Source organism: Lepisma saccharinum, chromosome 15 (assembly GCF_977018435.1).
Source record: "Lepisma saccharinum chromosome 15, izLepSacc3.1, whole genome shotgun sequence".
Lineage (NCBI taxonomy): Eukaryota > Metazoa > Arthropoda > Insecta > Zygentoma > Lepismatidae > Lepisma > Lepisma saccharinum.
The window spans coordinates 26,854,281-26,871,461 of NC_139243.1; the positions used below are offsets into that span (position 1 = coordinate 26,854,281).

Consider the following 17,181-nt stretch of genomic DNA (forward strand, 5'->3'; position numbering starts at 1 on the left):
TTGAAACAATGCATAGAACTTAGTAACTACGAAAATTTTTAGTTTCGTGCGTCTTGTAATTGTTAAATTATTCAAGGTCAAAGTTAGCAGAAATTGCCCTTTTTGAGCCCGGTTAGTTATACTAAATGTACTGTAACTCCGCCCCTATTTCGCCTAGAAAGATCAAATAAAGCTTATTGTACAGGGAATTAAACAAGCTGTCCAGTGATATATAACAAGCACACCTTTTGATAAGAATATAATTTTGTCACGTGACCTTGACTTTTGACCTTAATCTCAAAACATGTCATCACCAAAAATCGTGAAAAAAATATATTTGGTCCCTCATTCCATACTATAAAACATATCAAAAACTCATTCTGGGACTGCAATGGGATCAGAAGATACAAAATAATATGTGTAACTATGTGACTGATAAAAGCCTCATTACATGAACTATGACGAGTCAAAAGTTCTTTAACACCCCCCTACAAAATGTAAAGGAGTTATCCTGGTCATGAAAGAAATAGGTTAGGCACAGGGAGATCCCTAGCTGCGTGTGTCAAGCGCAGGTCCAGCACATTTTTGACCGCCATATTGAATTCAACGCAAAAGTTTCAAAGGAAAGGGGATGATGTGATATATCAAATCAGGCTAGAACTTCACGAGAAATGAAATGGTGAAGGTTTTTCTAACTTATTTTTAGGCAGCAAAACGTTATACACATATCTATCACTTCCGATATATGCACATCATAGTGTTGTCAATATTCTTTTGAGCACACTCATTGACGTCTCTCACACTCACATAGTAAAAATTTGGCAATGTAGCAGGTGCAACATCATCGCAAGCAGCAACTATGCCTTCTCTCAGATGGTCAATATCAGAGACTTTCAGTGCATGCACCGTTCTCTTCAAATGTTTCTGAAGGTAAAAGTCCTCCTAAGATGTTAGATCTGGGGAATGTGCAGGCCTTTTAAAACATCCCCGTCTGCCCATCAATCTACCTAAAAATTTACCATGAAGAAATTGCCAAAATGTTAACATAATGTGGTCACACACTGTTCTGTTTCAAAACTTTGGAAAAAGTGCCATGTCCCGTAAGCAAGGATGAAAAACCTGTTCACTTAATACATCCAAGAAGCCCTCACCATTTAAGGTTCCGTTGTTGAATATGGACCAACGATTCCCGTTCTCCATACAATATACCACATCATTAGCTTACCAGCAACAACCATTCGGCTGGGATCTGTCTACTGTAGATTATCAAATCACAGGTATTGCATATAATTTTTATTAACTTTACCGTGAACATAAAAATTAGCCTCGTCACTGAAGAATTTTTCATTCCAAAGGAAGTGTCACGTAATTGTTTGAGATATTTTTCCCAATATTCTCTCCACTAATCAAGTATTTGGTGAATGTTGCTGATTAAAATCATATGCAATGGTGCGTATACTTCTTTCTCTCCCAAGATGTCAGCGTGATCTCGACGAGTTCCTAACACGTTAGGAGCATTCTTAAAACTTTGTTTTTAACACCTCGAAAAGGAGAAAATGGTTACAAGCATGCAGTAATAACTTTTTGCTGGTTAAAGATACTTTGGATAAACCTTCGCTGCTTTATTTCTCGTGAAGTTCTAGTCTGATTTCATATATCACATCACCCCCTTTCCTTTGAAATTTTTGCGTTGAATTCAATATTGCGGTCAAAAATGTGCTGGACCTGCGGTTGACACACGCAGCTAGGGATCTCCCTGTGCCTAACCTATTTCTTTCATGACCAGGATAACTCCTTTACATTTTGTAGGGGGTGTTAAGGACTTTTGACTCGTCATAGTTCATGTAATGAGGCTTTTATCAGTCACATAGTTACACATATTATTTTGTATCTTCTGATCCCATTGCAGTCCCAGAATGAGTTTTTGATATGTTTTATAGTATGGAATGAGGGACCAAATATATTTTTTTTCACAATTTTTGGTGATGAAATATTTTGAGATATTAAAGGTCAAAAGTCAAGGTCACGTGACAAAATTATATTCTTATCGAAAGGTGTGCTTGTTATATATCACTGGAAAGCTTGTTTCATTCCCTGTACAATAAGCTTTATTTGATCTTCCTAGGCAAAATAGGGGTGGAGGTACAGCACATTTAGTATAGCTAATCGGGCTCAAAAAGGGCAATTTCTGCTATCTTTGACCTTGAATAATTTAACAATTACAAGACCCACGAAGCTAAAAATTTTCATAGTTACTAAGTTCCATGCATATTTTTAACTCCGCAAATTTCATGAAAATCGGAGATGGTCAGGTCGGAAGCTGTGTTGATTTCGCATGGAATGACTCAGAAGTGTCACACCCGTCATAATTAAAAATATGTATTTTATATAGCTGAAAATTGAAACGGGTGAGGAATATTCTGAAATTAAATAACTTTCATCAAGGAAAATGAAACTTCATGGATCGATAGAGTTACATATTTAAAGGTGCTTAGAAGATAATTAAAAAAATGAATGTAAATTGTCTGAATGTCACCCCCGTGACAATGAAATTGCCAATGTGCTGTTAAGATACCAGAACTACCGTGCGTTCATTTCGATCTGCAGCCGAGAGATCGGGAGAAGCGTGGCGGGCGGCGCTGACGGAGATGCCGACATTTGCGGCCTGTAATGCCCGCTTATTTTTATAGACATATGCAGACATTTATATAAATATTGCAAAACGATTACTAACCTGTGTTATAACACGCAAAAGTTCTTCTGTAATTCATCCAAGTTCTGCTCTTATATACACAAATAAATACGCTTTAGAAACGATGTTAAGAGCCACAGATAATAAAACATTTTAATCATAGTTTTGACCAGTAACGTCCTGCTTAAGTTTATATCCTTGAAAGAGTTTTGTGCCGATGGGGTTCGTTTGGAGGTTTTGAATGTGCAACACTGTATCAAGATTACGCTGTAGAAGAAACCGTTAAAAGTCAATAGTGTTCGTGAGCTTCCTTGCAATCCGAAATCTCCTAGCTCGAGTTTTTGTTCCTTCGCGACTAGATGAAGACAGAGTTGTAAATATAGTGGCGAGCAATGTAAACCAAGAGCGTGTTAATTTCGTAATGTGCGCAAGAGTGTTATTCTTGGTTACTTGCAGTTACTTGTTTGTGTTATTGTAGTGTGTATGTGTGACTTGTCAGTGAGACGATTGGAATGCCAGCCGCAAGATTCACGTTAGAGCAAAGATTTTTTTATGTATGACACGTACCTACGTGAAAACAAACTCGTGTCGAGACGTGTGTAGGTAATTTGTACAGAAATTCCCATGCGTTTCAACTCCACACAGAGATACGGTTAAACATCTTGTCCTTAAATTGCGAGAAACTGTATCGTTAAATTTTAAAACACCTAAGCAAAAACGACGGATTCTAACCGAAGCAAAACTCGATGATATTGGTGCAGCGTTAGAACGTTCTCCAAACAAACCTCTACGCCGTGTTTCACAAGAGGTGGGCGTGTCAAAATCATCGGCACATACAGTCACTAAGCTACTAAAATTAAAACTATACTCTTATAACACAGGTTAGTGCTCGTTTTGCAATATTTATATAAATGTCTGCATATGTCCATAAAAATAAGCGGGCATTTCAGGCCGCAAATGTCGGCATCTCCGTCAGTGCCGCCCGCCACGCTTCTCCCGATCTCTCGGCTGCAGATCGAAATGGACGCACGGTAGATACGTATTTACAACTCCACACGAGACCGTTTACGAGGCTCTTATTGTTTTATCATGCGTGTTCGAAAAATAGTCAGGGTTTGATAACACGATACAAAATCTAGCTACTAAGATATCACCGTATTTAACAACAATACCAAAGGAAGTAATACAATAATTTTGTTATTTGTTACCCTTATACGTAATACAATATGACACTATTTTTGATTCAGTTTCATTATGGAATTGCAACTTTCATACTGCATATACAGGGTGAGCATAAAGTTTTTCCCTGATTATGAATATTTATATCTCAACTTCCACGGTAGATAGGCAAATACAACCTATGACAATAAGTAGTGCAATACATCAAGTTTGTTTCCATTCCTTTGTTTTGTTTGATTCCTATTCTCTTGTCTGATTTCTTCTTCTCTTGTGTTTCAGGTAGCATAATTTAGATGAAGCGACGTTTCACATATCCGGGAAAGTAAACAGACATAATGTCCGGATACTACCATTACGTGAACAGTTTGCCTGGACATGTTGAAACTTTACGTTGAGCCTCAGTTACAGGAATTTCAACCATGGGTAGTGTTTCAACAAGATGGTGTACCGCCACACTGCGAGTAAACTGTTCGCCAGTTCTTCCATGACACCTTTCCAGACAGATGGATCGGTAGAGACGGTACCATATATTGGCCACCGCGTTCGCCGGACATAACCCCTCTTGACTTTTTTTTATGGGGTTACGTTAAGGACACAGTGATTAGTTCACCAGTTCCTGATATGCAAACTCTTCAGACACGAATACGGGATGCTATAGAGACGGTGACGGAAGAGATGTTGGCAAAGACATGGAGAGAAATTGTGTGAATCGCCTAGACGTTCTAAGGGCAAGAAAGGGAGCACATGTAGAAGTGTACTGAAGTGTACTGATAACTAAATATTATATTATTCCAACAAACCGCATATCTGTGTCTAGCATAGTTCTAGCAATAAAAGTTTGTAATCAAGTAAAGACTTTATGCTCAACCTGTATATAATATACGTATATTATGTAATTATATACGTAGTGTTATGTGATTGTTCATATTATTGTAATAAATATGAACAAATACAATCTTTACAGAAAGAAAATTAGCGGTTTTTCTAATGCTGAATTCTAAATTCTTGAATTTCTAATTCAAGTGCTGAATTAAAGAAAATAAATAAACTAGCGAATGTTGTATCGTATATCCTATGTGTTTGATTCTTGTTTTATGTCAATATTTATGCACTGATGGGTTAATGGGAGCTGAACCTACAGTTTGAAGTGGAATTCAGACCACTATGTTCTACTACGGTGTGTCGAACCGGAGACCAGTTGAAAATGTTATCACTACATAATTGAGGAGGCATGTGTCCTACATGTAGAGACGTTTTTTCACTATCTAAGATGTAGAAAAACGTTAACCATTATCCGAAATTGCTTATTGGATACAACGACATGCTACACACACACACACACACACACGAAAGTATTTGAATGAGGGGATAGGGGCGAATCTCTCTTTGTAATTTATATAATACACTGATGTATCAAGAGTAATTATTTATTGGAAATTTATCCAACTGGAATTCCTCTTAATATCGCAGTGCATGTATGTACCTAGGTATGTATGTACGATTGGGTTCCAAACGTTTCGGGGTAAGGTGCCAAAACTGTGTGTGTGGGGGGGGGGGGTGCAAGGACAGTTTACTTTACCTTGTTAGATAATGTTTATCATAGTACGGGGGCAAAAGTGGAAAACGGTGTTGGGCAACCTGCACCCCATGCATCCCCAAGTCGCTATACACTGTTCATGTATATGTGTGCGCGTGTGTGTAATATACAGGGCGAGTAAAAAATCAGGTTACATAGGGATTTTTAGTGTATCTGCAATATGTGCACCTTGAACATCAATGCATTTGTGCACGTGAAGTTTCCAGTTCTCCAGAACCTTTTGCAGAAGGTCCGGCATGATCATGTCTGCACGTTGCTTCACGCGTTCCTTCAGATGCTGGATGATCTCAATCTGAACTGAGTAGACAAGCACCTTTAAATGACCCCAAAGGAAAAAACAACATAAGTAGCAGGTCTGGAGACCACGGTGGCCACTCAACGGGACCACGGCGACCGATCCATGCACCAGAAAACTGGACATTCAACCATTCACGGACAATTAACGATAAAGGGAAAACTTCCTATGTAACCTGACTTTTGACTCACCCTCAACAAGGGGAGAGGGGGACAAGTGAGACCCCTTAAGAAAATAAAGGTCATATTGTGCACTTAATTAATTTGAGAGGAAACAATATTTTACCAGTCTACACGTAGAACAGTTATGCACTTCTTATCGAGTTCAAATACAAGAAAAATAATTAACTCCTCTGTTAAAAAATTGAAATAAATCAAGTCCGCATATGGAAGCACTTGCCCCATCGGGTGGGGCAAATAAGACCAGCCAGACACAGAAATTGAAAACTGAAACTTTTCATATAACTTTCACCAGACAAGAGTTCTAAGTCACTTAAATAATGTGTCCAGATTAATGGAGAACTGTCAGATAACTCTTGTATTAAGCTTAGGGGGAGGGGGATGTCGGGAGTCTTTCCGACAGCAACATTGACTAGAAAAAGAAATGAGTGAGGATTCCCCAGAAGGCAAAAAATTAACACGCATTCTGCTCAATACACATGGGGGCATTGTCGTTGAAATTAACCTAACGGTAGTAAACCAACGAATAATGACCTATTAATGAATCAATGAAACTAGGAAATGCGACCGTCTTGAATTCTAGGTGGATGCTTTTACCATACTCCACATGTTTTATTTACTCAATCCCTGTATGCGAGTCTAATAACGCTACATTCACCGCATGTCAGTATGAGGTTCATACGGGGTGAGCAAAAGGTAACTGTGCACACTACGCTTCATTACGCAGAGAAAAATTTCCCTTTCTTGATGGTTGGTGGTACATAAGGACATGAACAGTTGGTTAGTAAGACACTCATTGTTGTCAGTCACTCATTGTTGTCAGTCACTCATTGTTGTCAGTCACTCATTGTTGTCAATCACTCATTGTTGTTTCTTTAGTTGTTTCTTCGGAGCGTGATCTTGCAATGCGTGGAACTGCATGAGCAATGGTTTTGTTACTCGAAGCTCGTGTGTTTTTGGTGGAACAAGTCTTTCGACATGGAGGTGAATATACGGAAGGAGTTCGAAATATGTTTATGGAAAGATTTCCTGATACAGATCCACCACATCGTAATAATGTGCGGCGGTTGATCGATAAATTTCGCAGAACGGGATAAGTGAAGAATGTGCCTAAATCAGGAAGGTCACGAGTTCTAACAGAGGACAAATTACAGGGTATTTCGATTAGAATAGAGAAATACCCAATGAAGTCAATTCGTAAATTGTCACAGCAAGTGAGTGTGTCGTACGGCAGCGTAAGAACCATACTGAAAAAGCACTTACATTTACACCCCTACAAAATAACAGTAGTGCAGAATCTTGAAGAAAGGGACCACGACAAGCGTGTTGAGTATTGCCACTGGTATTGCCTTGCAAGATTACGCTCCGAAGAAACAACTGAAGAAACAACAATGAGTGATTGACAACAATGAGTGATTGACAACAATGAGTGACTGACAACAACGGGTGACTGACAACAATGAGTGTCTTACTAACAAACTGTTAATGTCCTTATGTACCAACAACCATCAAGAAAGGGAAGTTTTTCTTTGCGTAATGAAGCATAGTGTAGGTGCACACTTGCCTTTTGCTCACCCGGTATTATGCAGTAAATATATTACAAGTGTTAAAATGTATTGACGATATGTAATGTAGACATCTGTATACACCATTATTCATATAAAGATAATACCAAAATATACATAAAATTGTCAATTTTCAAGAGAGCGTACAACTGCTTCATACACAGCCTCTTCAGCTTCAATGACACCAACTAGCTTCTCGCGGGGTCATTTCATGTCATGGTCTAGAATTCGTCTAGGCTGGACGCACTTGCCCAACCTGTCTCACTTGCCCCACCCTCCCTTATATATTTTTAGAAATTTAAAATCAAATAATGACCGTTTTGTCCGGAAGAGCAGAGTCAATGTATTAACCGAAATAGTCGCCAGTCTTACATTTAAATCAACAAACAAAGAACAACAAATTGAGCATACATGTTGTATATCTAAATCACGGCTGAGACCGATGAAAGTGCAAAACTTTCAAGAAAACGATAACGGATATTGCAAACTGTTGAAGAGTTTCATACATAGGTAGTATCGCTATCATGAACGTTTGTGTACATCACGCTATTTGTAATCAAAACTATGACAGATATGACCACATATTACAGTGATGACACCAGTTATGGACTACTTTATGTCATTCAGTATCATTCCTGCCTAACCAATAAACTCCTTTAAGGTTGACTTCGTTCTACATTGTGCGAATGTGAATGTTCTACATTGTCATTCTTGAAGTTACTGCATTATCCCCTATTTTCTAAGTACAAAATTTAAACTGAAAAGGAATACAAGTTACAAAGGTTCCGAGAACTTACCGGATATGATTTCTTCTTCTCTTTGAAATTTGAACTGAAACATCGGAAGGCCAGACAGATTATTTTCTATCTTGCTTGCATTGGTGAGGTCGTTTTCTTCCACGTACCACGTGAGGTTTAAGTATTTCATTGCGACACCTAAAGTAAAATGCGAAGAAGCAAGAATATTGAAGATTATATAAACACAAAATAACACTAATTTTAGCATCATATGAAGATATGAATTTACATATAAACTAGGGCTGAGCCGATACCACTTTGAACCGATAACGATACTTATACCGATTCCCACCAATACAGATACTTGAAAATTACAATAATTAAAATTTGTTCAAAATATTGACCAATATTGGTGTAAAAGTATTCTTCTCAGAACACAAAACGTGTAACATAATATTGACTCCAGTAGCACATAAACTGCAAATGATGCACTTTTTAGTGCATCAAAACACACATAGAAATGCAAAAAAGGGGACTTTTATCAGCTCGTGTTTCGTGTGATGCACTAAAAATGCATCAATTAGGAACATCAGGCAAGATCGTTCCAAAGATAACAAAATCACACATTTAGCTGTGTCATTACAAGTGAAATTGTCTTACCTTCGAAATGATTTTGTGTGGTCTTCCTAATTGATGCATTTCTAGTGCATCACACGGAACACGAGCTGATAAAAGTCCCCTTTTATGCATTTCTGCGTGTATTTTGATACACCAAAAAGTGCATGATTTGCTGTTTATGCACGTCAATGTGTTATTGGAGTCAACATATAAGTGTCATTTGACACGTTCTGAGTTCTGTATGTACATGTATCGATTTACCAAAAAAATTGCTTTAGAATATTCAAGAATTACGTCAGAATATTAAAATAGATATCAAATAATCTCAAAATATAGTTTTTCGTGCAAAATTTGTGGAAAATAAATAGAAAGTGTGAATTTTGCATAATTTCTAGGATACATCGGTATCGACTCAGCCCTAAATAAACCTGTTTCTTTTTAACAATAATGCTAATAGCAAAATATATTTTTATTTGAAGATGTGGTTCACTCAACTCTTTCAGTTATCCAGTGGCGAAACCACAACAAAAGGTGAGGCACCAACACTGATTTCAATACTGCAAGTTCTTAATTGTTATCAGCCAATTAGAAATTGATTTCTAAATAGATCTCACAAGGCAAGCTTATCATCGAGAAATACTTGTATATATCTTGATTGTTGGCTAAATAAGTAACATGGTGCTACAAGTTCTTTTGATGGGAAAATCAACATGACTAAGGATTCTTCACTGTAATTAATGTGATGAATAGCAACAGAACACTCCTGGTGTTAATACGAAATTGAAGTCCTTCAGGACCATCTTTGGTGTATTGTTCTCCTATTGGTTACCAAGGGTGAAAGCGTACCCGATGAAGGGGGAAGAAGGCTGTCAGCCCCACCATCTCTATTTTTTCGATTTTTCTACTGTGAAATTTGAAAAAAAAAAATGAAAATGATTTACATTACTCCCTAGGCTATTCACAGTATTTTTGTATTACTTATGTTCTTAAAACATAAATGGAAGGCAAAATTAACTTAGTGGGCCTATCAGGCGCCATCTTTGAGTGCGTATTATTGAATATACTCATGTCAGTGACAGTGTACAATTGGGTGGTAATTATGGTATTTTTTGTAATTATTATAATTAATTAACAACTGCCTCTGTATAAACGAAAAAGCATTAATGGAGAATTATGTTTCTTGTGAATTTTTATACAGTATCGTATTGTTTCTAGTTTTTATAAAGGTAATAACACGAATATACATTTATTTACTCCCAAAATAATGTGACGTTGCACGTCTCAATCTAATGAATGAAATCACCTTTAAAAAATAATAATTTGAACACTGGCCTCATCTATTGGTTCAACACTAATCCAGAAAAGAACACATTTTTTCCAATATTTTTCTTGTTCAGCTGCAAATGGACAGTTGTTTCATTCGTGAGTTTGAGTTCTTTTAATTAGAATTGTGTAATTTCTTTAAGTTTTATTTGACGAAGGTCTTCTCACTTTCTTTCCATTGTTGCTAAAATATTGCAATAGTTCAATTTGTACGAGAGGCCTTTAGCCTTTATCCGGCCAATGGGTCACATATAACCCATAGAAAATATAGGCGTAGTCGGCCGATGGGTCACTGGTGCTTTTAGCACCTTCATACTTGTATGTGAGGTTGTAAACGCTGATTGATGTTCAGATAAAACTTTGAAATGTCATGTGGAGGTAAACCCACCCACCCAGGACCCCCCACTCCAAAGTTACGTATGGAAGCTGGCGCGAATTTTAAATTTGTACACTTATTTGACAAAAAATGTTATAACTCGTAGACTATTTGACCAATCTACTTCGGATAACTTTTGTGTTTCAGCTAAAACATCAGGGCATGCAACCGTGCAGTAATCAAAACGCCAAAGGCAATAAGAGGATTTACGTGGACTGCGGTCCCCAACTTTCAATGAAAAAAACCTTAAAAATGGGGAGTTTGCTCCTTCTTTCCCCGCTATTTTAGGAAGAAGAGGTAAACTTAGCCTTATTTTCAAAGAATGGTTCTTTCTCAACCGAATGAAAGTCATTTCATGTTCCTGGGTGCATTACATTATCGAATATGTGAAAAAACTCCCCATTTTATGATTTGTTTCATTGAAAGTTGGGGGCCCCGGCCCACTTAACCCCTCCTATTGATTTTGGCGTTTTGATTTCTGTACCGTTGCATGCCCCGATGTTCTGGCTAAAAAACAAAAGATACCCGAAGTAGATTGCTCAAAAAGTCTCCGAGATATAACATTTTTCTGAAATAAGTGTAAAATTTAAATATCGCGCGCTAAGGCGGCGGTCAGAGAGAGGTTACTTTCGAAAACCCGCTTGGCGGTCTAAAGGTTATATTACATGTACGGTATGACTATTTTAGACTGAAAATGTTTGTGACTAAAGATCAATTGAATGACGATAGGTTTAAAAAATATGTTGTTAATCTTAATGTAACTACTTGACATTACATTTTATGTTAAATGCGTTAGGTACGGCAATGATATTTTCATATTAAGTCTACCTGTATTTAACACAAATAAAACTAACTGAATTTCTTGGCTATTGGTACTAACTTTACAATGTTTAACATAATGGTTGAACGTACGTATACAGCCCTTTAAGTGGAAAATGTTAGCTGGAGGGATGTTTGAGGTCCAGCCATGGTGTTAGCTGAGGAGATGCTTCTATGGTTTAACATGGTGACAATGGGATGCTTTGTGGAAATTTTGCTAATTTGATGATGCACATCCTCCAACACTTTGAGCACTGGTTGCATACGTGATACGTCTGTCAATTATCATCTTTTTGTCAAGATCGGCTTAATCTGAATTTTATTCCAGTTGCTAAATCATACTAACAATTATAAAAGCCATGTAAATACTTACCCTGCATAAAAATATTCCACGTGCACTTGTGAACGTCCATGGGATAATTGTCAAATCTCATCTCACAGATTAAGTTAAGAGAACAGCTGAAATAGAAATAAATTCATGATTATTTTCTGTGGTGATAATATAAATTCATTGCATTAAGCTATTGAATTTTAACCATTTATGCTCTGATCGTTTTGTGTTAAATATTTTGTAGAATAAATAGACAAAATATATACCGTTACAAATCTTACTTCATCAAATTCAAGACTAAATGACTTGTTGCAAGATTAAATTGTCTCGGTATATAGTGCAAAAGCCAATATTCATCTTTGAAGAACATGTTTTTAAAAATATGAACCGAGCAATTCAAAGATTACCTCAGACGGTAGTTAATGTGTACATTTTCGTTTTCATCGGACACCAAGAACCGAGAATAAGGATTGCATCTTCCATCGGTCAATTCCATGTCTTTCGAAGGGATAACGCTTACTTCTGGCAGCCATATTTGACCGACATTCTCCTTGGAAATCAACAACAGGCTGTCTGCCTTCGTGGAGAGTCTGTGGTCGGTCCAAACGAATTGGAACACCGCATCCAGTCTTATTTCCTGTAATGAATGGATTGAGATGAATATAGAAAATAATTGTAAAAACAGAAAACTATTCATACAATTCGAATATATAATGCACTTACAAGCGTATAACCAGAAATGATTATTATAGATACTCGAGTGTGTGACGTTTGTGGCAACGTCAACCGGGCTGCGTTGCTTAGTTGGAGACCGACCTCTCTCCGGGAACGTTTGTGTCATCCCTCACCTTTCGTGCAAATACTGTCAGTTTGTATCACATGGATTCCAAGGAGCAACTCTACAAAAAGATCTTCCATTCTCTTAAACCTCCGAACACACGAGGTTGTGCTCCGACGTGGCAACAGCGGGAACTTCTGCCATCGCCTAATTTCATGACCGTGCATTTAGTAAGCAATTTACCTCTCTGTCCGTTGTGCTGTTCATCATTTTCAGCATATTTCCGTAACCGAAGATAGTTCAAGAGAAATGGTTGTTTTCGAAGTTGAATAAAGGCAAGTGAAGAAAGTATCGACTACTCCATAAGTGAACGAAGATACACGAATCAAGCATTGTCTATACGATAATTAACGAATATAGGCAAGGCAAGCATCGGCTATTCCGACAGTCAACGATAATAGACGAACTGAGCATTGCTATTACAAAGGTCGACCAAGGTAGACGAATTAAGCATCGGCTATTTCAGAAGTGCACAAATATTGTTGACGCAAGCAATTCAACAAGCAAGAGCCTGACACTTGCGAAGGAGGGTAGTCGGAAATACACTAAATACAACATAGTCACAGCACAGAACTTCATTGAAACGTTATTAGGTTGTAGTATGTAGGGCACGTTTGCCTCTGCTACTATTGTTTTGTAACGATTATCCTTGTGTTGGCTCGGCTACTAGTAAAGTAGCGATCACCATAACATTCAATTTCAAAATGCGATTTAACTTGCGAGGTGGTTTACTTGATTAAAAGGAGGCAAAACAGTTTCAATATATATATATATATATATATATATATATATATATATATATATATATATATATGCGTCCCCGATGACGCAGTGGTAGCGCCGTCGCCTTGTGATCAAGGGGTCCGGGTTCGATTCCCGTTGGAGGCACATAGTGGTTCGGATTCCACTTTAAACTGTAGGTCCAGTCCCGATTAGCCTTACTGTGCATAAAGTTGACTTAAAACACCAAATCAATCAATATACGTGTATATATACCAGGAAGCTGCAACAAAACAGATTGAATGATAAGCCCTCACCACTTTATCCTGAGAATCGCATAAAGAATGAAATCCGCGAAGATAGCTGTGGATATCATGACCAACTTTGTAGTCTCGCAGTGACGTTCTTGATTGATTGATTGAGTTTGTGTTTTGCGTCCACTTTAAGTAAGGCTAATTGGGACGGACCTACAGTTTAAAGTGGGATCCGAACCGCTATATGCCTCCACCGGGAATCGAACAAGGTAACCCTTGACTGTAAGGCGACGTCGAGGAGGCTACAGTGACGTTCTTGTCCGTACATAAGAGTGCTAGAGGTACCAGAGCGATCGTCTAGCCGCTCTGTATGTTCAACCCAAGACTCTCGAGTACACCCTTTTCTTTAGTATGCCCTCAAGGTGAAAAACAAAAATGTAATCCTTATTTATACCTTTCCTCGCCGCGATTATTACAGCAATACTCCCAAGGACCTACCAATATTTTCATGTACTTTGAAATAATATAATTAAGCAATGATTTTGGGATTAACTTAATTTGTTTATTGAAAATAATCAACGTGGATCAAAAAATAGAAAAAAAGTATTATCAAAGATTAATATCAATTATCACACGATATTATATAAATATATATCCCTCATAAATAGCTTATATGTAATATTTCTTATACAGATCCACATACAGATGTATAATCTATTACTTTCCCAAAAGTAATATTCTGACTAATTTATACAACTTTATAGGTTAAATTGAATTGAATTGTTGTTTTAAGTCCTCTTTATGCACATAAAGGCTAATCGGGACTGGACCTACAGTTTTAAGTGGGGTCCGAACCTCTGTGCTATGTGCCTCCATCGGGCATCGAACCCGGTACCCCTTGATTACAAGGCGACGGCCTACCACTGCGCCATCGGCGAGTCTCAACTTTATTGGTTAAACAAGAGGAGGCAAATTATTATCATAAAAAAGTTCCATAAACACAAACGATATACATATGTACACTGATCAGCAAAACTTTAAGAGCACTCATGTTCGCTTGCCGGTGGAGGCATATAGTGGTTCGGATTCCACTTTAAACTGTAGGTCCAGTCCCGATTAGCATTAATGTGTATAAAGTGGACTTAAAACGCCAACTCAATCAATCAATCAATTAAGAGCACTCATATATACCTAAATATCATATTCGCACTGGTCGTTAGCGTAGTTCTGTTATTTTCGAACCCATCAGAACAATTTGAAAGAGGCTGCAGGTTGGATGTATGCAATTTGCAACTGCGTAGATCTTTACAAAAAAATGAGTATGCACCTAAGTTGAAAAGAAACAAACTCCCTTCGATTAGAATGCACCTCATTTACTCACAAAGAATTTGTAGCTGTCAGATACCTGGGTTCACTCGACGAAAACTCTATACTCCATGCAGACAAAAACATTTATCACCATGTAAGCCAAGGAAGCATGGGTTCGCGAGACCCCGACCTTGTATTGAAATCCACTTACGTGTTCCAAGACACAACGGCAACTGGCAATTTGATAAGCGTTTGCCAGCACAGAACTGAGGAATAGTTTTCAAAAACTGCCAGTAGAGAGCAGATGAGAGCAGACTATGCTCCTTTGACGTCTGCGGGCGAGAACTTGAATACATCAACCTTCATTCACATACAAGGGTGGGATGGAGGCCTGTTCTGTGGTGAAATTACGTTTTATAATTATGAAGATACGTAATCACCACAAGGTCTATAATCTGTTACCCTTTGCAGGGACTGGCTTGAATGAAGTTGTACTTACCTGCTCTGTTTCCTCAACTATAGGTTCTCTCTGAGTGTATATTTCCATTTGCACGAACACTGGTATAACTAAAGAGAGACCAAAATACATATTAGAACAATTTTAGGAGAGACTGTGCTACCCACACGAATTAAGTTCACGTAGGTAAGAATTCTATAGAATTTGCATGGTTGACTAACGAGATAGGTTGACACCATAATAAAAAAAATTGATCTTATTTTATTTAGAATTAGAAATGAAAAAATGCAATGCTAATATTATAAGTATAAGTATTACCATCCCTACCAAATATTTCAATAACTAGCAATACAAAATACGAGGAGATACCAAAAAAAAAAAACCGGAATCATAATGTTGCGCGGATTACCGATGTAGTTACGGCTTGTGTCGCTAGGTGTCATTAGTATGGGATATCTTGCATCAATCTGCAAGTTGGCAATATTCTATGCTGAGCGGTTCGTTCGTAGTGTTGCATTGTTTGTGGTGTTGCAGCAAGAGTCTGGTGATTTTTGAGTGATTGTTGAGATGGCGGACCACAAGGAACAAAGGATCTGTGTTAAATGTTGTTTCTTGTTGGGAAAAACGGCTGCTGAGACCGTTGTTATGCTTCGCCAAGCTTTTAATGAAGCTGCTTTGGGAAAGACACAAGTCTACGAGTAGTTGTCCCGGTTCAAAGATGGCTACATGTCAACTGAAGACTTGCCAAGGCCTGGCCGTCCTTCGACAGGCAGAAATGAAGAAAACATTGGAAAAGTTCGAGATGCCATTAATGAAGATCGTCGAAAGACCATGGAGCAAATTTCTGAAGAAGTGGAGTTGTCCTGGAGTACCTGCCAGCGCATTTTAACTGACGATTTTTAGATGCGACGGGTGTCTGCTAAATTTGTGCCTCGCTTGCTGTCAGAGGAGCAGAGGAAGAATCGAGTGAATGTTTGTCGCGACTTGAAGGCTGAACTGCACCAGGACCCAAATTTTCTCAAACGAATTGTGACTGGGGATGAGTCCTGGTGCTATGGGTACGATCCTGAATCCAAACAAGCATCTAGCCAGTGGAAGACTCCAAATTCACCTCGTCCCAAGAAAGCACGTCAAGTTCGATCCAATGTGAAAACAATGTTGATTTGTTTCTTTCATGTGAATGGGATTGTCCAAAGGGAATTTGTTCCCCAAGGACAAACAGTGAACCAGCAATTTTACCTGAATGTGTTGAGAAGATGGCGTGAAAGTGTGCGACGGAATCGTCCAGAACTGTGGAGAAGTGGAATGTGGTTACTGCACCATCACAACGCCCCAGCCCACACGGCCATGTCAGTGCGACAGTTCTTGGCAAATACCAACATGGTGCTTGTGCCCCATCCCCCGTACTCACCTGATTTAGCGCTCTGTGACTTTTTTTGTTCCCGTGGATGAAGAGGAATGCGAAAGGGAAGCGATTCCATGACGTCAATGAGGTCAAAGACATTACTGACAAAACCTTGAAGAGTAATGCGCCAGAGGAGTTTCGAAACTGTATTCAACAGTGGGTAAAACGTTGGGACAATTGCATTAAAGCACATGGGCAATACTTTGAAGGTGACTAGAGTAGACATGCTTACCTAAATGCACTTACAACATGTACATGTATGGTCAAAATAAAACAAGGGGACAAAATTCGTTTTTTTTTGGGTACCTCCTCGTACATGCATTCAATCTACAAATTAAAAGTTTATTGTTTCTAATTCAAATCTAATCGAATACTTTTTTTTAACCCAAACATGCTGAATCTGGTCACACGTGCTCTGTCCTTTCTTTTCAAGAAGCACTTCGGTTACTGTAATATTTTGCACACAAGACAGTATTAAGTAGCGAGTTTCAACAATATGAAGTAGCAAC

At 38.1% G+C, this 17,181-nt stretch overlaps 1 protein-coding gene across 1 annotated transcript in view; it reads right to left on the reverse strand.

Moving 5' to 3' along the window:
• Positions 1 to 12,747, reverse strand: part of LOC145999177 (glycine receptor subunit alpha-2-like) — a 36,605-nt gene extending 23,858 nt beyond the window's left edge. Inside the window, exons 1-4 of the mRNA XM_083136108.1 lie at positions 12,712 to 12,747; positions 12,098 to 12,327; positions 11,733 to 11,818; positions 8,284 to 8,421 (exon numbers count right to left, since the gene is read on the reverse strand). Of these exons, the coding sequence (XP_082992234.1) occupies positions 8,284 to 8,421; positions 11,733 to 11,818; positions 12,098 to 12,327; positions 12,712 to 12,747 (490 nt within the window). The remainder of the gene's footprint in view (positions 1 to 8,283; positions 8,422 to 11,732; positions 11,819 to 12,097; positions 12,328 to 12,711) is intronic.
• Between the last annotated feature and the right edge of the window lie 4,434 nt (positions 12,748 to 17,181).